At 45.1% G+C, this 23,085-nt stretch overlaps 1 protein-coding gene and 1 long non-coding RNA gene across 2 annotated transcripts in view; one reads left to right on the top strand and one right to left on the bottom strand.

The window, feature by feature from the left end:
• Window positions 1-23,085, top strand: part of LOC107225470 — a 124,943-nt gene that overhangs the window by 93,520 nt on the left and 8,338 nt on the right. Inside the window, exons 14-22 of the mRNA XM_046737971.1 lie at window positions 86-501; window positions 599-728; window positions 827-1,291; window positions 1,414-1,587; window positions 2,160-2,300; window positions 3,831-3,936; window positions 12,039-12,220; window positions 17,348-17,511; window positions 19,066-19,267. Of these exons, the coding sequence (XP_046593927.1) occupies window positions 86-501; window positions 599-728; window positions 827-1,291; window positions 1,414-1,587; window positions 2,160-2,300; window positions 3,831-3,936; window positions 12,039-12,220; window positions 17,348-17,511; window positions 19,066-19,267 (1,980 nt within the window). The remainder of the gene's footprint in view (window positions 1-85; window positions 502-598; window positions 729-826; window positions 1,292-1,413; window positions 1,588-2,159; window positions 2,301-3,830; window positions 3,937-12,038; window positions 12,221-17,347; window positions 17,512-19,065; window positions 19,268-23,085) is intronic.
• Window positions 4,322-6,482, bottom strand: LOC124293828. Its single transcript, XR_006903683.1, has 2 exons — window positions 6,175-6,482; window positions 4,322-5,750 (listed from the first exon to the last, which is right to left on the bottom strand). It is a non-coding gene; the product is annotated as an uncharacterized LOC124293828 (long non-coding RNA).

Below are 23,085 nucleotides of genomic sequence, written 5' to 3'. Positions count from 1 at the left end.
GAATCTTGACTTTCCGCGTCGAGACATTAGTCGATAGTTTTTACAGCAATTTTATTCATTCGCTTTTATTACACTTCACTTTCAGGCGTTGGACAGCTGTGATGCGAGTGGCGAATGCACGACGGGAGAATCGGACGTTGACAAGCAATCGCAATCATCGGAGGATCTGCAGAGCAGCGTGGCAACCTATCGACAATTTGTTGGCAGTTTGGATTGCGTATCGCAGTCCATTTCGCAGGAGGTTGTAACCGACTACGACAAAACTCCCGTCAACGATAAGCAATACTTGCTAACCGACTCAAGCACACCGAAGGTTGTCATGCGTATAAAACGAAAATCAAACGGCCCGCGACCCTGGAGCGTTTCTTGCATATCCCAAATTGGTAATGGCGGAATCCTCGAAGGAAGCAAAGATCAGATATCACAATTTTCCATCTCTGAATCAGCTCTGCATCAGCTTGTCGCTTCGCCGCCGATGAAATCTGGTTCTTTGGATGCCAGGTGAGGGGATTTTCCTGGTTTTTTACGCTCATGAAAAACTGATTTCCTCGCTAGTCGTCTAATCAGATACCTAAAGTTGCGATATTTTTCATTTCAGTGGTTCGAGCGCCGCGTTCAATAATTCGTCATCAACGCTGCTGGAAGAAACGATGATTGGTTTGGATGGAAGTGCGACCAAGAACAGTTCCTTACGTAGGAAGAAGATCAAGCTGCGCAAAAAGCATTTGGTGAGAAATTAAAATAGTGGCGCTATTTCTAGCTACCAAATCGGTACTCTGAAAAAATCTTAATTACTTATCGGCGAAATTATGTGATGATCCAACAGGGTCGCAAAAGTGAATCTGGTTCGGACAGCATGAACGTGAATCATCATTCAGCGGGGAGTGACGGATGTTCAAACCAGCAGCGTTCTTCGCGTAAGAGTGGCGCGATTCGTGGAGCTCGTGTTGTTGCGCGTGACGGCTATGGCCGCCCAACAACTCTCGTCAAGTCTGGTTCGTTTTCGGGTTCAACAGCTCGTCAGCAATTGTCATTAGAGAGAAATACGGTCAGCGATCCGGCCCCGCCAGCCAGATCCAATTATCACAGGAGAGACGAGTCGACCTCGGAGACTGAGGACGAACCTTGCCCGACCGCCAGGCTGCCGATTTCTGCACTCAAGGGAAACCTCATAGACACTGTACTCTTCAGTACCGATCTGAGTATTCCGCAAATAAACGTCGACAGCGATGTAGAAAAGAACAGCTTCAGCAACAACTCGTTCTCGGAACAGGCTTGGGATAACTATCAGGTAAGTCAGATGTATCTGACGGTTGAGTTTGTCTGTACGAACGGTTGCCTCACGTTATTTTGATTGCTTTTTACTCGAAGATGATTATGAAAATGCTCAACATTGGCGTAAATTATTTTTAGGAAAAGTACATGAGCGAGCCCTACAGTGAGGCGCCTGACTCTGAAGCAGCCCGTCGTCTTCTCGAATTCGGCGATGACTACAGAAACTTTCTTGACAGTCAATCCGATTGTGCTTCGAGCTTGAGCGCACGCAGAGATGTCTCGCCGCCTTTGCCGAGGAAACGCAAGCAGCATGTACGTCTCTTCTTATTGATTGTTCTAGATCAGATATCAATATTTTTTCTGTGATATCGTCAACTGTGAATGCATAATTACGTTGGTACATACCTAGTCTCGACTGATTATTTTATTTGCATAATATATATAAATGCGTTATACAATTGAAAATTGGTACAGATCTTATAAATATCTATATACATATATACCTATATATACATTTACTATCAATAATGAGTATATTTTACTCACTAAAATACGGCAATAAAATTTTACACACACATTGGTTGTCTGTTTGGTGCCATACCTCAGTACTTATATTTATCAGACATTCCATTTAGTCTGTCATAATAATCACAAGCTCAATTTAGCTCCATTAGGGACATTTGTCGAGGAACGATTCATCCGTGTCCCAGCCACGGTTACCAATCGTATTTTCTCTAGAAATTCATTACGTAATCGCTGGCATGGCAGAAACCGATCCAACCACAACGTGTACAATTTAATTACCAAATACTTGGATAAAAAATTAATGTCATGTATTTCCACACCAACAGTGAAATAATAAACATTTTACTTTATTTTTACAGGGACTCGGAGTAACGAACGAGGATAGCGACAGCGACATAGAGGATCTTCGTAGTCTGGTTGAAAAATCGCAGTCACAGCTTGTTCTTTCTGAAGGGTTGTTGTCGCGACCAACACGCACCCTTTTGCTCGACGACGACTGCGTACGTATCGTCGTGAATATGTATACGAGTTCTTCACTGCGCAAATTTCTATCTTCCATATGGAGTTTTCTTTCAATTGCTTTAAAGTTTTTATTGATTTGCAAAGTTAAAACAGTCGTGGTCAAAGTATGCTCGAAGATTTTACCGCGTGCTATTCATTCCGCTGGTGAGATACTAAAACTGAGAAGCTTTTGTCGACGTAGGCATTAGAGTCATGTATTCGGATTATACGAATTCGCTACTAAAGGATTTGCATGGCAAGGCGCTGGTATACCGTGATTGCAATATCAGTGGCTCGCCAAAAAATGCCTTAAATAATACTAAGGTAGGTTCCTGGCTTGTGTTTCATTTCAAAAACAAACTTTAATCACTAACTGGTAATAAACCAATAAAATTTCTTGGAATACTCAATTTAGTTTCTATTTTTCACCACTGTAGCTATCAGTATGTTTAAAACGATTACCTTTAAGTACTGACTTCACGACAAAATTTATTTGCTTGAATAGCTTTGACTTTTGTAAGTAGTTGCATGCTGCGTATTTGACGCTAGGCATGGCTTTAGAATAGTTATTAGCAGCTTCCGGAAATGAAATTGTGGCGCAAAGACTGGTTCTCAAAGGATAATAGAATCATGCACTTTAAACTGTCACTTCAAGGTTGTTCTTTGAAGGTTGTTGTAATGCAGTGGATGATGAATTAAATATCAACCAACCTGGAAAAAACGTCGAAACAAGATCTGTTTATAAATTATTAAGTGTGTTTGAATGCCGTGCATGTATCTAAGCTGTAAAAAAAGGAGAAAAATTCAATATTGAAAATTGAAAACCTCGACAAATGTTTGATTATAAGTGTGCGTTAATTAGCTTGCGAGGTTCCGAAATTTTGTGGTACATACTTTCAGTCGGGCTTGATATAAACGTGATCATTAGGCACGTCGATGAGTTTACCGATAACTATATCACTATCATCTGCACTATTCCTTCTATCAGCAGCTTTTAAGATTTACTAAAAACTTGCATAAACTTGTAAAGAAAAACGGCTGTTGAATTACTTGAAGTCCTAAATACTCGGGGCAAGTAATCCGAATGACGTATCGAGATTGAAAGTAGTTTCATTTCTTTTACCTCTTGACTTGAACTTTCATCTAAATTTGCAAGATTTTATTTCATTTTTATTATTTCACGTGTAATTTGCGACAAACTGTTCAAAAGCAGTACAGTTTCAAGAAAAATATCAACAACAAGAAAACTAAAAATTTTGAATTCTAGCCTCAGCCTAGGTTGTGTACATATACGAACTTTTCATTCACAGATCGTAGGTTGATAGATTTGATAAAACATGCATAAACTGAATGTTACTACTGTGAGTTGAATACAGACTGAATAAACATGATAAAAATTAGTTTAATTGCTTTCATTTCCGCCTCATTTCGCATAAAAAAAAAGAACAAAACTTCCGTCATGTCCCGCATCACCCTGCACTTGACATGTAATAGTTGTTTTCAATTATAAATATATCGTTTCATTTCAGGCTGAAGTAGAGTCTACCTGCAAGGAAAACATAAGGTGTTTACGCGCAGTTCTGGAGGCGGCGGGAGGGGCGTTGAGAGGGGAAAGGAACACGAAGCAGATTCGCAGTAAGTATCAAAATCAGATACAGAATGAGAACCCGAGTCTGAAGCTTCGCTCCCGCACACCCTTCCCGTTCACACTGCTATCGTACGCAACTGCCTTACTGGTAACCGCCCTTAGCGGTCTTGTATTCCTATTTCTCTTGTAAAATACCGATTCGTAACGTGCCCCGTCTAAGCTAAACTATAGTATTTACTCGCTCCGCGGATATCGGCATATAATTTATACATCTATGTGTATCATCCACGCTGAATCTATTCTTAGTCAGCTAACGAATGTGAGCAATGGGCGTGATTATGTACATTCTTAAACCGGTCGCTGATCTCTCATTTGAGTTCATTGAATTCTAAATTGAGTAGGTCCTAACTTTATACGAGTATTACCTGACAAGGTTTATTGTCCGCTCTTTATACTCGGTTTTTCTTTTTTTTTGAAAACTGAATTTAAGTAGTGGTACGAATTATTGTACTGTTTTTTTTTCGAAACCATTTATTTTTAGAACTGTACCTTTACTATTTTGTTCTTTGCATTGGCTTGTTTTGTGTTGTTGTGATCTGAATTAATATAGGTAGATATATGAGAGGGTATATCTGTCTCTTGTGTTATGTGTGTATTGAACCTCGATTTATTTACTCGTATTATTCTAATTTATTATTGTTATCATCCTCGTTTACATTCCTAGAATTTTGTACATGATTAAATGATGTTTCAAACCTAAGTTTTAAGCAATAAACGTAGGTTATTCTTAGAACTAATTTTGCATAGTATTATAATTTCCGTTTTGTTTTCCTGCTGAACACTGACGAGACGGTATTTAAAAAAATAAAACAAAAAAACTCACAACTATTACTCCTAAATCACATAGCACTATCAAGCATTATAGACACAGTGTTTGTTCTAAAATTGTACATACACATTAATTTGGATGGTACACTTACTTCGTACGGTAAGGCCTTTTTCGTAGTTATTTTTTTTTTTTCTTACGTCTCGATAAATACATGTTGACTAATTTTTGCTTCCTACAACAGTGTTTACATATTTATTCTATCTACTACAATCCCAGCACAATTTCCATATTAACAATACAAAGCGTCCACAATCAGGAATAGAAATATTTATTCCTGCAAACATTGAATTGGATTTATTGTTAATAGGTCCGCACAAACTCGTTCGTTGCATGAAAAATGCTTATCTTCGTGCGCATTTCAATTCCATTATCATTGTCATTTAATCTTTTATAACAGACTGCGTCTGGATGCAAATAAAAAATTATCAACGACAGTCTTAATTTCGCATTGATCATTCCACAACTACGTTAAATATAAAATATCCGTCCTCAATACCGGGCGACGCAATTTCCAATGAGGAAAAAATCTATTTTGCCTGTTTCCTCACTGCCTGGCAGTTGAAGGTGTACAGGTAGGTAAATAAAGAATGTTGCATCGAAAAATACTGTTGTGACAAACCGAAGTACCTGCCACCTCTGCAGCATTTTGCGACAGTTTTCCGGTGGCCAGCGTCGCGTTCCGAGCCGTCAGAGCCGCTCCTTATAAGCCGCGGGAGTCGGAGTGGCACGACTTGAGGGACTCGAGTCTCGTCTGCGTTGCCCGTGAGCAGTCGCACGTTACTTTTGCCGCGATACCCAACAGTCTGCACTTTCGATACAACCACGTATCGCGGATACCTCTACCTGTAATTCGCGCTTTTGGTGTATCGGCGTGTCGTGCGTAACCACAAGCCAAATGTAGGGATGACGATGTTTGTGCAGACTGACATCACTGCGGCGGATTTGGTGGAGCATAGCTGTACGTATTTCTTCCTGGCAAAACAATTCCAATTCGTTATACTTTGTCGGATTCACAGTACGATCAGATCCGAGTTTTTTGTTCTACGAAAGTCCTGTTTTTATTTTTTTTTTATTTTTAACCATCATACTATCGGACGGTCGATGGAAATTTACCGTGTAGATGCAGCGGACATGCTAATCGCTAGTGATATTAAGTAATTGGAAGAATTTTTTCCTGTCTTTCGTTACGTCATAGTAAAAATGTCATTTTCATGGCTATTTATACCTCAAGGTTTATTTTTTGATTAATATGTAATGGAACGGGTTGTGTCTATTAATAAGAACTAAAATTGAGTTTGAAAATTATTCGAACGATTCGATTTCGTGTGTTTTCAAATTTTACGACAGCTGTAAAAATTTCGTTTCACGTTGCGCGTACACTTATGCCTATACGTACTGCTCAAGGTTCTTCTAAATATACTCTTACTGGTTCTGTTGGTATATATACGCCAAGTCGAACAGCTGATCTTACGTAATTCCGTTAGGTGTTTCTTCTGCAGGCCAGCGTATGTCTTCAACCTACAACTGTCAATTCTTCCACGTTCTAATCTACATTCACGCGGTAATGATTATTATTGGTACGATTCTCGCTAGAGCTTACTCGGAAGGCCTTTGTTGATTAGAGATACGTGCGCAGGCGGCTTGATGATTGATTATCGAATAAACGCGTATTCAAGATCGATTTAACAACATCGGAAAATATTGATACCTGCACGCACTCTGTAGAATGTATGTAACGTACACTTGGGTGGTTTATAAGTACGACTTGCTGCATAATTGCCGTGCGTCATGCGATGTTACGCTTGCATACCGCAAGACCAGTTGTATATAAATTACGCGCAGGCTTTATGCGTGGGTACTTGTCCCAGTTTACTCAAATTCAGGATGAAATTAATATCACGTTGATGACAATCGAAAGATTCACCGCGGCAGTCTCTGGATCACCTTTGAAACTGCATTTTTGTATTTTTTTAACTTAGTCCCGTTCTGCCGCGAGTCGTGAAAGTTTTTCGTATATTCGAAAGGTTATTCGTCCGTGAACCAAGGTGACGGCGGCGTATTCGCAAGATAAAATGAGAGTTTCTCCGAAGATGCTAATGCCTGGATATAAAATAGTATTTCGGGACAAATTGCTTTAAGGCGAAAATTCGAGACAGTGCTTCGTTTTCTGGTGCATCAGTTTCTCCGGTCGCGGGGGCAACTGGGTCGAAATTACAGCCGATAAAACAATAAATACATCTCAGGGAACGCACGAAAGCGGAACTGGCTTGTAAATTTTCTAATTACGCAAACGCTTCGCGAGTCGGAAATTAATAATCATTCAGTTAAGTGCAGTTAACATGCCGACGCACCAGGGACCATACCACGACTTGGACTTGAAACTTTCTTTTTCTTTGCTCTATTTTTTTACTTTTCCTTCGGCAGTTTATCCCGTGAAAGCGAGACTTTTCCGCACGCCGCGCAAGGGCTGAATTGAAAATCCAGATTTCCGCGTGTGTTCATATGATTAATTGAACGTTACGCACCCTCCGCTAAATACGATAATTGCCGATGATTGCTGCAGGCAGTAATAATCTCCCGTTGAGCGAGCTAAATCGGCACAGCTACGAACGTTTCACCGGAAGTTGACTGACCCATGGATCCCGTTGGTGGACTTTTAAAGCAATCGGATAGATCAATTTTGCCGAGCTGTCGCTGTGCATAGCTCGTATACGGCAGTCCGCTGGTTATCTTTCACGTGGCTGCTAAGTGATTCGCTATCTCAGCGGTTCATCAATTATACATCGGATTTCATCCCGCGGCATATGCGATAAAATAATAAAGGCCCTCTGAATAAAATTGCGATATTTGATAGATGGGCAGACCTTTGCAGTTGGATAGATCTTCGAAAGACAACAATTTGCATTTCAGACGTCATCGTTCACCCGTGTCAAGTTTCTGATGAAACAATGGCGATGAATTGGAATCCGAATCAGTATATAATGCGACGGGTTCGCAATTCTTTGTAACTTTCAAATGGGATTTTCGAGTCCTGCATTTTATTCCACTGTCCAGTTGATCTTGCCCGTTGACCCGATCCGTTAAACGATCAGCTCACTTCACCTGCAATAATCTCGTCGTACCACTCTCCCTGCTGCATTTTCTCTTTACTTTCCTTTGAGTACCTGCAGACCCGTTTTGGCCCCTCAGGGATAGGATACGACAATTCGTGGCCTCGGGGTTCGTGGAAGGGGAAAGTCCCTGGAGTTAAACTGGAATTAGTTCCACTCTTCTTGCACAAAAGTAGGTATTAGCAAGGTGTGCATTTTGCATAATTATTGTTAAATGCCATTCGTGCGTAATAAGGATTATTCGTACATGCGCATGTAATAATATATTCCCGTGTTGCAGGGAATGCAATAACACAGGTACCTGCGCGTTTCGCCAGTAAAATCCCACCTATAACGGAAAAAGTCACGGCATTGACCGATGCCGATGGAAAATTATATTGCGCCTTGGATTAGGAAATGACGGCGTGAACGAGAAATCGCAAATAAATCTGCAATTCGATGAATCGATCGGTAACAATTTGATACGAGAGCATTACGGAGCACACTTTTTACTGTGGAAATTTTGATACCGATGCGATGCCCATCGGATCAATTCGATCCCGAAAGAAGTTGATACTGAAATCGAACCCAATACGCTTTTTGCGATTAGTCTATATATCGTATCCATTAATCCGTTGTATGGCGGATCTACGAATTGAGTTTTTGCGCATGTTTCAAATGACACGGGCGATTTATTTTCTGCAACGAGCACTTCCCATGTTCGCGTTTTGCCAACTCGACCCGTCTGGCTCCCACATTCGTACGGTTTCCTGTATGACCCCGTTTTCATTTACAAGGCGCTTTTTTTTTCATATTTCTTGTCCCCGGCCGACACACACGACGTTTCGTGCAACGGACTCTTTCACGATCCTCGCGAGGCAGTGGGTTAGAGATTTAGAAATAACTGGGGCTAGCTAGTTACAAATTTGCTAGATTACAAAGTCAATTCCGAGCCATAGCGCGCCCTTCATACTTCAATTGTTTCGAAAATGAATTTGCGGTGGTTTTTCCGTTCGTGATTGCTGTTCGCTCATGCATGAATACACATAGACAGAAATACATGTATATGTATATACTACGTACGTAGCCGCTGTTAGGTTTGCGGTATAGAGTTCTGCTACCTTTTCGCAAGTCGAATGAAAATCGTTGGTAAAAAGTAGCCTTGAATTATCGCCACTGGATTATTTGCAGCTACATATGTATCCGGATTATTAATATGAAGCGTAATTCACGTCGTGTGCTTGGAATCAATTTTTGTATGTAGATTTGTTCTAACGAACTCCTTGAACACTTCTAAAGAGTGGTTCTATTCAAGAATTATAGGTTTAGAAATCAAAGCTGCAAAGCTCTCACGAGCCAAACGAAGAATACCGAGACGAACTTTTTGAATCTGGCCTCGTTCAACGATTAGAACCGTGTTACTTTGTACAAGGCTTATAGTTGTGACGAGAGAGTGACCCATTTTATGTATGCAGTGGGTTTCTTATTTCCACGCCCGCGTTACGCGATTGCCCAAGAAAATCCTTTCTATATTTTCACAGAGCACGCGATAAATGTCATTCCCCGTTGCCACCGAGTTTAATCGTTTACGTGCAGCGATATCGCGTCCTTCTCGTTCGTTTTCCTCTGTATCTATCCGTTGCGTCGCATTACGCTGTGCTCAAAAATCCCACGCCCTGTTCCTCTAGTTTCTGCTAGTATATACAGTTATTACAGCGACCAACTGTACGAGCTATGCAGCGTCACGTTTGATTGTTAACAGATAAAGTAAATTTGTCAGAGTTTCAGTGCTTCATAAATTGGAATATTTTCCTTTGTGCAACAAGCTTGTAAAAATCATATAAACACAATATTTATTTTGGTGGCGATAGTTTCGTTTCGTGAACGATTTACACCGTGTATCACCCACGTGGTTAACAATTCTCTCTTCCACGATCTCGCACAACTGGAATGCAAACTGTCCCACCCACGCGTCAAGATGTAAGCCAAGCTTCCCACGTTTAAATTTCCTGTATCCAAAAATAGTGCGAACACGAAAAAAAAGGTTCACGCTGCAAGGCTTCCGTGAGTTTAAATCCAAGGTCCTTATATCCTTCAAGCTATATACCTATATACAAGTTCGTCGACTCGAAATTATCTGGTCCCGCTTTAAAAAGGTATCGTCGGATTCTTTGGCCTATTTTTAAACCACCCCTCAGCTCTCTCAGAATCCAACCGGAGTAAGTCTCTAAACTTGAAGAAATACACAGTCGGCAAGTAGTCCGATCGAACTTGGTCAGACGGCCCGAAGTTCGTGGCCTCATAATTCATAAAGCAGACCATCAAACGTACTGGTTACGCCATGGTCATGAACCGCTCCCGGTCTTCGCACAGGCGGTTCGGTAGTGATTGGTTTCCCAGTGCTGGAAGACTGACGCGCAGAAGATCGGCCAGTCAGTACGATCTCATTCTCTGTCACCGATCAGATAACGTCAAGAGTGAGTTTATCTAACGGTCTTGATCCCGATACCTTGCCTCACTCGGTTTCTTCAGCAATTCTTGGTTAGCGAAGAATCGCCGTGCCGTGAAGATTATTTTCTCGTTCAGAGAGAGCAGTGAATTTTTTCTGCAACACCGTGCAAGTGTGTTTTTCCTGTGTTTTGTACCGACCAGCATGACGAAGAAAAAGTGCAACTTGTGATTCAGCCTTACTTTTATATTCAGTGGTCAGGTCAACTTCAAGATCCGTTGGAAACTAGTCTCATTGTTTTTTAGAGTCTGGTTCGAGGCTAGGTAGCTGTAAAAACAATTTCAGGAGCTCTGTTCGTAGGAACAGCTATTAAGATAATCAAGTTCTTGGAATAAATAGTCGCTTCTGGATTCCGTGAATCAAGTACAAGTAGATACAGTATCAGGGGATACTTGACATCCGGAATAACCAAGGTCGATCGCGTGCGTCTCAAGACATATAACCGTCAGCTCGAGACCCGCGATTGAACCTTCGAAACAATTCAACAACAATTCGACGATGGTATTATTGCAGATACCGTTAAGAGTCATGAATCTGTTGTTGGTCTGGCAATGCAGTTCTCCTTTTCCCTATCCTCTTCTGCGACTATAAATTTTCCGGCCTATTTTCGGCCTTTGACTCTTGCGAGGGGAAATGTATCGTCTTTGTTCCACGCCCAGGTAGAAGTTCGGTATGGCGTTGCTCTTTGCTGAATGAAGAAGCAGGTAAACGCGTTATTAGACCACGCGGTACACCGTGACATTAGAGGGACCCGAGGATTCTCGGTGTAAAATTGGCTCGAGTGAACGAACAACCAAAGACGGCACTAAAGAGGGATAGGACGGCGAGAAGCTGGTGAGAGGGAGGCGAAGCAAATCAACTTTCGACTTGTTCTATGTAGGCTCGTGGTGACCGCGGTCGGTTCTTCTGCAGTCGCCGTATGTGTGCCACACGCCGACTGACAGTCGGCCCGAGTACGCGACTCTTGATTTCGGTGACGTTGCTCTCCGGCTTTCGTTATTCGCGACATTAGCTGCACCTCGTTGCGAGCTCGTTTGCGAATCTTGCCGATCGATGAGAACATTGGAACGCGTTCTCCTGATAAAGTGTGATTAAGTTCATGTGATATTGCGTCTTCCCCGGTGAGCTTGCAGCACTTGCGTAAACAGTAACTCCCTTGACCTTGTTCCGACTTGTTCCCACTTTCGCTTCTCCTTACATGCGAGACCGATGCGTTCTTTTTAGGCGCCAAGTGTACTCTCGATCTTCGATTTGTGTCCATTGCTCATTTAAGATCCATCAATTGTGCAGCCGTTGTGATGGGCGCGAAGGCGCGGCATGTACTCTGAAAAGATATATTCCATGTCTCAATTAGTCTAAATGCATCGCATGACGTGCTTCGTAAACTGGAATTAAGCTCGATCTGGGATGGTCGGCAGGGTTTGTTACGTGGTCGATCCTACAGTCGAGCACGAAATCCCGACGCTTTGAGACCTAGATTTTTATAACACGCGCGGTTCGATGTGATTAACACACCTTCGTACGCGCGATGAGTGCGAATCAGATCGCGGGTTGCGAAATGCGTAATTTTTTGCACCCTCTTCGCGGCTGTAGCTTTAAGAACTTCGCTCGTTTCCACATAGACGCGAATTCTAAAAGTCGATTTGTCTCGCTTGATTTCAGGTCTGATAGAACGCTGGGAGTCGCTGTCAACCCGCGCTGAGGAAGCGCGAAGAGCTGCTGCCCTTCATCGGGACATGGCAGCTGTCCGTGTAGAACTCCGAGCTGCCCACGACAGACTTCTTTCATACGAAATTGTTCTCGATCAGCATCATCTTCTCGACGAGCGTATCAACCAGGTCACTGTAAGTATACCTGTTTTACGTTTTCCACGAGTACCGCGTGCTATCACCTGCAACGATTTTACGGTAATTTTTAAGCGGTCTTATCAGCGAATCAATTTATGTGGGAAAGAGCAGCATATTTTTATCCCTTTTGTCGGAAGATTGTGAAGGAATTAAGAGATTTTCGGTCAAGATTTGTCTGTATTGACTCACGACTTCGGTCATCGCTAAATTCAGAGTTAGTCGTGATAAAAATGCAGTGTCAACAAATATTAGCACGTTAAATTATTCTACTCTTTACCGACATGTGTTTAAATTGTTCACGTAGGACGTCTACATGCATACGGATATCATTGGTCATTTCGTGACTTGCGAGCTCATTTTTATTTTTAAACTCAGCAAATTTATATGTACATGGTGTTTGTCGCTATTCTGGCCTTTATATCTCGAGCTTTAACTTATATTATTATTATATAGTACGTTTCATCGAAATTATAGGCCTGATAACAATGTTGTCTGTTCTGTGTATCTTCGTTAGATCACAACTTGTATTCACCCGTATCTAAAGAACCCTTCTTATCACTATCTTGCCCAAATGAAAACAGTATTATGTCACAAAGTACCATTTATTTCAGTCACTAAAAAATTGTAAAACCTCTGGGCAAACTTCTACATTCCGCAATCACGCAGAAATGCATTGTCGTAGGTAAAATAGTAATCAGGCGCTGTCGAGTTTTTTTCGTTTTTCTTTTTCTTTTATTCTTAAGTATATCTTTGTTTGAGAACTAGAGGTGATTAATCATCTCGTGAGGTGATCGATCATCTCATGTATCGGATTTTGCCTATGCGAACCGTGCTTCGACTTTACAACGTTGAACTTTGACTCGAAATGATTCAAGGATCTGTTAATTTTGGTCCACACGATTGTATTAAACTGCAGAGGATGCAAGTTTGGAAAGATTTTCGAAACATGAACTCAGTTTTAGGACTAAAATTCTTACAATTATTACTATTAATTGAACTTTTATGATCGGCAATATCTCTTGCACAATCATCGCGGCTTAACTCTCGAACCAGATGAAATTACATTACCACCGTAATTCTGTTCCCTTAACGTAATAAAGTCCCGGCATGTACCGACGCATCGATCCAAGTAGCTTAGCCTGCGAATGACGATTCCTCCGTTGCCGACGCCAGCTACGTCTTTCCTCCTTTCTTCGATCCAACGTCTCGAGCGCCGACAGACGGTATTACCTTATAACTTGTAACATGCGATCTATGTTACACGCCGCGTCCTGAACTCCGTGCATTCGGTGATTACCGTACCTCCGGTTTTACGAGAGTACAGCTAGAGTTCGTTGATCGTGATTAATTGATTAGAATTTATAATACGGTAGCTAATGATCAGACAGCAAATTGATAGATTTATAAGATTTGTTGAAATTGATTACATTAAGTTCAGTCCGTTATAGGAAGCCAAGTTCCCTCTGTTTTTTTCAAACGTGTTTATAAGGTTGTATAATCGTGTCCGAAAGTCGAGGAATTGAACATAAAAATGATGGAGAAATCAGATTGCTCGAGGTTAACGACGCATTCTATTATCGAGACCCAATTGATCACTCTCATACGTATTTCGACGGAAGTAACCAATGAAGTGTTTTTAGTCCCTATCGGTGAACTTCTCCGGAAATTTCTACCACGTCGTACTTAATACCTCACCCTCACCTGCCATTCCTAACGTCATCCAACTTTCTTCATTTCTCGCTCCTTTCCCCGATTCTCGAGTCGATGAAATGCATTTCGACGCCGAGGAATTTGGCAAATTTATATTTCTTAAGATATTGAAATGAGAGCCGCGACTCTGGCGGAGTTTCACCGCCTCCCGTTCGGAGCCGAGCGACGGTGGCGAATAGACGAGGATATAAGGAGGAGAGGCGGTGAGGCGGAGGGGGAAGGAGAGCGAGAGCAAGAGCGTAAAAGCGTAGCCGTGTCGCACGTAGGCCGGCCCTCCGTCCGCCCGTCTGACGGCGACGTGCCCAGAATCGCAACGCCGGCGCCTCGCCAACCCTCGCAAATTCCACCCTCTCGCGAGAACCGCCACCACCACCTCGCCGAGGAGGCCAAACACATGCGCTCTATCTATCATCGAGATGTATTAGCGCCCGACGATTGCGCGCGCGCGAGCAAACCCGTCCCGCGTACGTCGTTCCACGCCATGCATTATGCATCGCTGACACGCCGTCCGTCGCGAAACGCAGAAAACCGCGTCCCCATTCACGTGCCAGCATCGGTATCTCTTTGTTCGCCATCTATCGCTGACCTCTCGACTACTATTCGCCCTCTTATGACCCCCGGCGACCTCGGCCTTCGCTGCCCGGCGGTAAACACTCGGTGACCGGAAAACTATTCGCTTCGTGAAGTTTTTTTACTTTAAATTGCAGGAAAAATCGCAAGGTTTCGACGGAGGACTGTATTTTTTTAATAGGAAGTTTTCAGGATTCGAAGATCTGATTCCGATTAACAGGAACCTAGGCACGTTTTCGTGGATTAAATGGAAGGAAATGAAAAAAGTATCGTACAGTTTTCAGAATCTATGGCTGATTATACACTACGAAGTATTAGAAAACGGCAATTGGGCCTCTTTTAAACCTGCAACAAATCGCGGGAAAGGTCAGCACATCACGCGAAGAACCTGGTTTTGGAACGTCGTCCCCAAGCTTTAGTTTCGGAACAATTTCGGGTGTAAAATTTGTGTCGCGGACACGCGTCTGGTTTAATATACCTGTATCATGTAAAAAAACGGTTACAAACATATTATTTTTTCCCAAATATCACATTAGGTGAAAAATACCACCCAATGGTCCTCCGAATACAAACATCGATGTCGGACATGGTCATTTGCGTATTGGCAAGTCCCCTTGCGCGGTTGAAATCAGATATCGCAAGCGCATCACGCATCCGCAAACAGGCTTGCGTTGCATTTGATCGGGTACCGTGTGGCTGTTATGTGTCTCTATGACGCGACGCGTAATACTACCGGGTTATTGTCGACATGGAAATTGAACGTGCCGATGCGATTAGTTCGTTCAGTTTACAGGGACACGGCATTTGAAGGTATTTGAAGTGGAGAAAGAGCGAAAACTCGGAAAAGGGTGCCGTTCCAGGGATCCACCCGTTTTTAGAACGTTCGATAAGAAATCCGAATACCTTGATTTATGCGAAAGTAATTAAGAAATCTACGGACAGGTAGGATATTGGCCCTTTTTTAGGTGCCGTGCGACGAAGGTTCGTTCGATCGCAACGAGCCGCTCAGGCAGCGTTCGTTCGAACGAAGAGGACAGAGGGTAAAAAAGTTGAATCCTTAGCGACCTCCGTCGACGTTCGGTGCATCGTCGTGTTATTTCGAGTTCCTTATTCGGCAATCGGTAATCGCTTAGCATTAAAGAAATTTTGCTGCAAGCGCTCGAGATCGGGCAAAAAGTCGCGATGCATTAAGCTCGCGCAATTAAAATGGTAGCAGGTTACCTAGCTATCCGCCTATAGTACGTATCATCCACGCAGCCGATGCTGCTGTAACAGGTCTTAGTCCCAGTTAGCGTTGCGGAATTGCGCTCCGTGAAAAACTAATTTGCTGTTTAACAGGGTACGTGCAGCGTTCTCGGGACGCGCGCTTCTTGCGTGTTCTCGGTGGGTCTTCTGGGGACAAGGAGGGAAACACGAGCGGATAAATGGAAGGGGGAGGGGGGCGAGAGACAAGAGAAAGAAAAGGAGAGACGGAGAGTCGGAGTCAGAATAAGGCCTCATAGGCATGCAAGCCTCGGCCCCCTGAAGCCGGCCGCTCTGTATACTGAATTCGAATCAATTGATTGGCTGTTGATTGGAAATTGAATTAGATTGGAATGCGCGTGTCTTGAGCGACCAGGGTGGTAGCGCTCTTCTCGCTCTGCGCTTGGAATACCAATCGCGAGACGACGGGGTGGCAGGGTGTGGGCCACTTCGAGTCGACGGGCGTTGGAGAAGGGCTGCTCCCCGTCGACCTACGTACCTAATTCCGCAGTATTAAACCTCTCAGCCCCGTGCTGCGGTGTACGCCTCGGTGTAACGCAAGCGTTACATATTGTAAGTACCGTTACACCGTGCATGACCGATGCACCCGCGGCGTAAACGCGTCCGTTTGCATACAACGCACGAGGTGTCGAAGTTACACGCGCGTGACCGATGCCCGAAGTCCGTTTCAGGTCAACCGACATTTGTACGACGCAACGGTGTGTCGGGAATATCAGATTCCTCGGAGGGATCTCGGACTTTGCGTTACGATTGTTATAGATACATTTGAAGATACAGCGTCGTTACTCCTTATCCGGTCCTTCTCCTGCAAAAGCGATACCTCAATTTTGTATAATCTGTGTCACTGGTCAGTTCTCTCTCGAATTCCTGGTAATTGTGTTTCCCGCGTCAGGAATCAAGGGAGAAAAACATCCGGGGAAAAGTCGATCCTGACGTTGGGTGGGGTGGCGGGTACGCGGTGGTCGGATAAACACGGTTCCTCTTCGTTCCGGGATGTAAAGGTACTTTGTAACCAAGGAGTTCGGTGGGCGGATGATGACCGCAAGGACGAGCTTTACGAGCACTCGAGGTGCTGGTCACGCGATCGACGGGAGGTGCTCCTGCAGGCGGTATCCGTCCGTCGTCCTCTCTCGCGGCGTCGTAAACCCGGGGTTATTTATGCGGCCCTCGTCGGCCGCCTCAAGTAGGACGTCAGGAACGTGACAACGGCCACCACTATCCCTACCATCAACCCCCGGCTACCCTTATAGCTTATTTATACCGCGCTTCGCATCTACTCATTTCGACGAGTCTGTTATACAGATACAGAAATAAAGTAGCACTGCTCGTATCGCAAGTTTAGTTCCTTGTTGATACGGTTCGAGGAGAAGAAAAGGCTCTTTGGCAACCGTAAAACAGTTGCGCAAACTTACTTGGGCTTCAAGTTGAATGCTCTCAATGCCGTTTATTTTCTTCCGGTACGCCACAATCTTTCCTTGATTCGTTACAGTGGATCGCTTGGTCCTTGTGATACAGCCAATTAACTAGTCTGCAGGGTTCTTCTTTAGTTTACGTGTTGAAGATGCATTTTTGATGTTTCAGGGTGAACTGGCCACGCTAAGGGAGCGCAAGACGGCACTTCTGGCACTGAACGTCACGGCGCACCGTTTGGTTACGGACGCCGGAGTTTCTGGCTCCCCTGCATTAACGGCTCTCAAGGACGAGGTGGCTGACCTTTACCGAGTTTGGGACGAGACGTTTCAAAAGTGAGTAATGAGCCCTCACCTAAACGCTCGTAAGGGTTTCGAATTTTCCTTGCATCCCGCTGAAGCGGTTATTGAATATTCATACCCGATATTTATCCCCCACGTTTTTCGGCTCCTCCGGGAGTCGGCTAAGCCACGTGAGGTCATCACCCACTGACCGGTCAGCCGCGATGTCTAGTCCGTCGAGTGACGCAGGGTAAATATTTTGAGAGGTAATGAAGCCTCCAAAGCAAACAGCGGAATCCTTGGTCCGCAGCCCCGGCGGGGGCCGTCATCCCTCGCCATCCCCGCGGCAACACCCGTCCCGCGATTACCAGCTTGACCGGCTTGACCGTCGGCCAAGACTTTAATCACGACTGATCCAGGCGTCGACCGTCAGGATCCCCGAGCATAGCCGCGAACCAAATCCCCTGAGAACACCGCATCTGCGTTCGCCTGTTTTGCGAATCCACGCCAGGATATTACCGGGAACGTTTTGCGGGATCTTGGCGCGTTGGAAATCATGGAAACCTTCGTTGAACCGTGCTTGCAGTTTATTTCCATCGTCGGCACGGAAAGATTACGATGAGGACCGTCGACTGGAATCGGTACCGCGTGTGTTTTCTCCACGATCTAGAGGCTGGGGTGGCCACCTACCTACACGCGGATGCCCGGATGAATCGTGAGAAGAATTCGAATCCTGTTTCGGGGGTCCTCGTACGGTTCCAGCAGGGGATGATCGTGACCTTTGCCTGCCGGCCCAGTGGGTCAGTGGTCAAACCTTTGCGGGGATCAAACCCCTATCAACCCGGGGGATCAACGGCTTGGGGGAAATTAAAATTGGATTATAACTGCGCTGGTCGGACAATGCCGCGTCCTCGCACCCCAACCTGTCGGAACGAAGGGCGAGGGGGAATGAATATCCGGGAACTCCGAAGGCCGGTTCGAGGCGATGCTTGTGCCGTTGTTCCTCCGCCAATTGCATATTCGGCTAATTATCCCGAACAGCTCGGCTATATATCGATGCCGACGTCAATACTTACCCACGATTTGTTTGCCGACGTCGCTCCGGGGGTCTTTTTGATTGGTTTCGGGTAAAACGTCTTTATTTGCAGAATACCTTATACGAGAGGGAATCTTCTAATAGTTCGGCCAGCTCGTATTTACTCAACCCCAAAGTCACGTTATTTCCTGTTCCTCGTCGTCTAAGCTGACAGTCCGACGGACGCGTGGACAACTGCATCGCGTCGATTCTCACCCTCGATCTCGTGTTATACACATACCGCTGTTTTGGCTTTTTCGAGACGCTCGGCGTATAGAAGTATCTTCTAAAATACGCCAACCTCTCTCATCCGTCATCCGGAAAGCTTCAAAAGAACCGAATCTTTCCTCTTCCGTGTAACTTTTCGCGAAAGTTTTTCTCAGCCTCGCAGTCGAGCACTGAAAATAGTCAGCTGACGGGTATAATAATAGCCGACAGGTATTGGGTTGCGCCAAGCTTACGTGGCTGCTGTTTCCGGTGCAGTCTATCCGCTTTTTCTCCACTTGTGAACACGGCCGCTCGTTATTTTGCAGGGGAAACCAGCAGCTGAGCGCGTTGCAGTCGATCCAACAGTTTGCCGCACGTCTTACCGAGTTGCAGAGTGCTCTCCGTAAGGACAAGGACACGCTGGCCGTTCTCGACGCTGCACTCCAGGCTGGGGCTGCTTCCGAGGTCGCCTCCTCTGTACGTGACGTCGCGAGACTCCTCTCCGAGAAACAGGACATTTGCTGCCAGGTGAGTTTTCTAATTCTTACAATATCGAGCGAAGAACTTTTTCCCAAAAGGTTCCTAATCCTCCCTTGATTCACCCTTCGAACACCGAGTCCCTCGACTCCCACCCGTAAGCTCAAGCTGCGATTCTTCGAAGTCGCAGATCAGATCGACCGTGCCGACGGAGTCGAACAGTGGCACTGAGATTCTCTTGCAAACGTTCAGCCGCGCGGGTTTCCGAGGTCAAAGGTACCATCGCCCTACGACCCGAGCGGATCGCTAATTTAAATCGATTTCGTTCACTTATTACTCGTAATGATCCGTGACCGAATAGAATCGCTCGGTTCGTGTCGAAGCGTCGGTTGCAGGGGGCTGAGGTACGTACGTAACTTGGCCGGACCTGCCCAGGGGCCTGACCGAGGGGCCAGCCAGGGGCACTAAGTGCGCCGCCGACGCGCGGCATGTTTTGCATCGTGATCCTAGGAAGTTCGTCCCTCGCCCCCTCGCCTGGGCCTCCTCCGTCCTTCGCCCACCTCCTCCATCTCGTAATATTACCGAGTAGTGATCGCTCGCTCACAGATCTTAGAGATCTTGCCGACGCCGTTCCCACACTTTGCCGCTGATCGCTTGCCGACCGCTCTTTATTAGCTCTGCGGGTGTAATTGAAAACGATCGTTTTCGGGTTGCATTATAGGGGGCTTTTCAAAAGGATTTTCTCAATTCTATCGTCGTTTTGTCCGCTGCTACAGTACACGAACATTCGCTTTCCTGTCGCGGAAGTAGCATTTAGAATTTGACCTACTCTTTTTTCTAAAACGCTGATTTCAACCATTTTTTTTTAAATTTACTAATCTCCACCTGACCTCGAAATTCAAGGTATCGCCACTCGGTGGATAGTTCTCAGTAAATTTCACCAGTTTGAACTCGAGTGATGCACAGATATAGGTATAAGGGTCTTGGTTACACGCCCTGCGGTATCAAGAATCGAGAAATTACGATCTCAAGTCGCAAAGAGCCAAATCTGAGAACTTCGGTCGGAGTTTCTTGCAGCTGAAGAATCACTTAAACGTATAGTTTATCAAAGTCAAAGTTAGAGAGCCATCGAATCTCGCCTACGGTCGAAATACGAAGTAAATACTAAAAAATCCGCAGCCCTTCCTTGATTTTCAATCGGTAAAGGTGGTTGCGAGGTGGAGCCGGTGGCAATTATTCAGGGGTTTTGGGGTGGGAAACGAGCCCCCTGGGTGCAATCCCGGTGCATAAAGTTTGCAGTAGCTGGTGGTATCGCCGAAATACGAGAGGGTTTATTGCGTGTGCCGACGAGGTGCGTTTATACGACCCTGCGCCACCTTGCGCTCTTTTCTCTCACGCGGTTCGTCTGTCAGTTCGTTCATTCGACGGCCGGAACTGATTCCATCTGAGGATGAGAGTCAATTAAGCCGCTTGGCTTGTCCAGAACATATAACTTAGAAACAATAAAGCGATTTCAGGGCGGTACGGGTCGCCGGAGGTCACGGGCTACCGTAACACTCCCGCATACCTTTCTTCTCATAATTCTTCTCGCACAGAGTCCTGCGAGGAGGGAACACATTGTTCCACTTCTCGCCCCCGCCTTACCACCCTCGACTAATCGAACGAAGGTGCCTCCGGCATCCAGCACCTCCGAACATATCTAGCTATAGCACGAATGTGAAGCGTAACGCGGATGAGAAGTGAGACCGCTGATCTCTGCTCTTGATTTCTTCTTTTGCGCTCGGCGGGTTAAAATATATTATTATATTATAGTGTGGGGGCGTGGAACTGCTGCGTGGGAACTTTGCGTGTTCAATGCGTTCTTGTGCAGTCTATTTGAAAATTCAGCCGCGAATGATAATTACCGCAGCATTATTGTTTTTGCTGTGCTCTTCTCTCATCTCTCCACGGACCTATAAGACCATTACGGACGAATTATATCTCGCCCCGACTGGCTGCAGATATTGTACACAACGTAAAGAGGAAAGGTGATTGCATCATTGTAGCTTCGCTGAAATATACTTCGATTATTCACGATTCTTATTATTTCTGCATCACGTCGCTCAATGTTTTTTATCACGGTACTGCGGAGGATAATTTTTTCTCAAAATCAAACCCCACTTTCGCGCGATAATCCGTTCCTCCCCAGCTATAACACGAGGCATCGTCGTAGCCTAAGGCGGCGTCTTCGAGATTCGGGATTTATGACTTTCGTATTCATAACTGCTGTGCAGAATCTGACGTAGCAGGGTGTTCCTCGGATTACGTGTAGTTGAAATCGAGGAGGGCGAAGTAAGGTGGTTCATAATGGCTTGGGAGGTCACGAGTAGAGCTTTCGTCCCGGGAAGCTGTACACTACCTCGATACCTATAGTTATGTGCGCCTAAAGAGAGCGCTCGCCCGTTTCTTTGGGTGGGTAGGTACACCATAAACGCTGGAAGGATCGTCACGGGGGCCGAACTAGCTTCGGGGTTGTTCTTGACTGATGACGCTTGTCGCTGCCGGCGCGTGGCTAAACGCCGTCGGATCCCTTCGCTTCACCCCGCTCTATTTTCCCAACATCCGTCTCGCATTTGCATATAAAGTAAACCCCCTTGAAATCGCGAGGCGGGACCCGCGTTGGCGGTGGCGATAGAAGAACCTGAACTCAGGCGCCACTTCCGATTGCTCGAGTACTCATTTCGCCTGTCGCGAAGACGGACGGCGCCCCCCCTTCCAACCCCTCGCTCCTTCGAGAAGCCTACTTCTGATAGTCAAACTCCCATACGAAGGAAACAATCCGATTTACAATACCCCGGGGCATAATTCGCCCCCCCCCCCCCCCCCCCCCGTATTTTTTGCATTCCTTCCGCCTTCACGTCCTTATTCTCTTTCTTCTTATCCTCAATGGTCTTTTCCCCTTTCTTTCGTTCTTAAGAATTTTACCTCTGTTGATATACCTTCGATCTTAGATCCGCCCTCCATGTCTACGTGTACGTAATTTTTTCTCCGCTCCTGGGATGTAGGATCATAAAAAAATGAAAACAACGGTACAACGGATCATCTCGAAACAGGATATATTTCATGCTGAAAAAAACTTGATCGAAAAAACATTAGTTTTAGTTAGTTTTTTGTTCGCGCGCGTTGTGAAACGGAACAAAGAAATGGTGGCAAAAAATCCATACATTTTGATAGCTGTTAAATAAAATGTAAGAAAATGCATCGGGTTAAGGAAGGGTGAGGGGTGGCCTGGCGGTTCAGAGGGTAAAAGCGAGGCTGGAATCGCGGCGACGGTGGCCGGGGCGTCGGGACGGTCGGCGTCCTGCAGCACGGGCTCTCTTGGGAGGCTCGATCGTTAATCGCCCCGGTCATTCCCTTCCCCGTCACGTCCGCGGATGGCCCGTGGAATCAGCGTAAAAATACAAATTTAATATCACCCAGAGCACCCCGGGCGTTGGCCAGTATCCCATCGCACCGTTTCAACCTCCTCGACACCGGACCGAAGAGGCGGAGGATATCCACTTCTGCAAATGGATATATCCGAATGGAGCAGCATTCGGGGCTAATCGCTGATATTAGACGTCTTACACGTGCGAACCGTGGTCTTCGGGCGATTTCCGCATTTCTACAACCTAGACAATGCAGAACGGGCGTAGAAGTAGACGAGCCGGGGTGAAACAACTTTACTTCTAGACGTAGGAAATATTTGATTGTTTCCAAGTAATATTTCTACGATTCATATTCCAATACGTCAAAATTGATAGTAATTGAATTTTTTTGTTATTTTCTCCGGAAACGTCACTCGCTCTCGACAACAATTATGTAACCGATCAAAGTCTTGTTGCCGAAGT

Source organism: Neodiprion lecontei, chromosome 4 (genome assembly GCF_021901455.1).
Source record: "Neodiprion lecontei isolate iyNeoLeco1 chromosome 4, iyNeoLeco1.1, whole genome shotgun sequence".
NCBI classification, from domain to species: domain Eukaryota; kingdom Metazoa; phylum Arthropoda; class Insecta; order Hymenoptera; family Diprionidae; genus Neodiprion; species Neodiprion lecontei.
The sequence above is the reverse complement of the archived record's forward strand: the minus strand, read 5'-3'. Positions and strand labels throughout refer to the sequence as shown.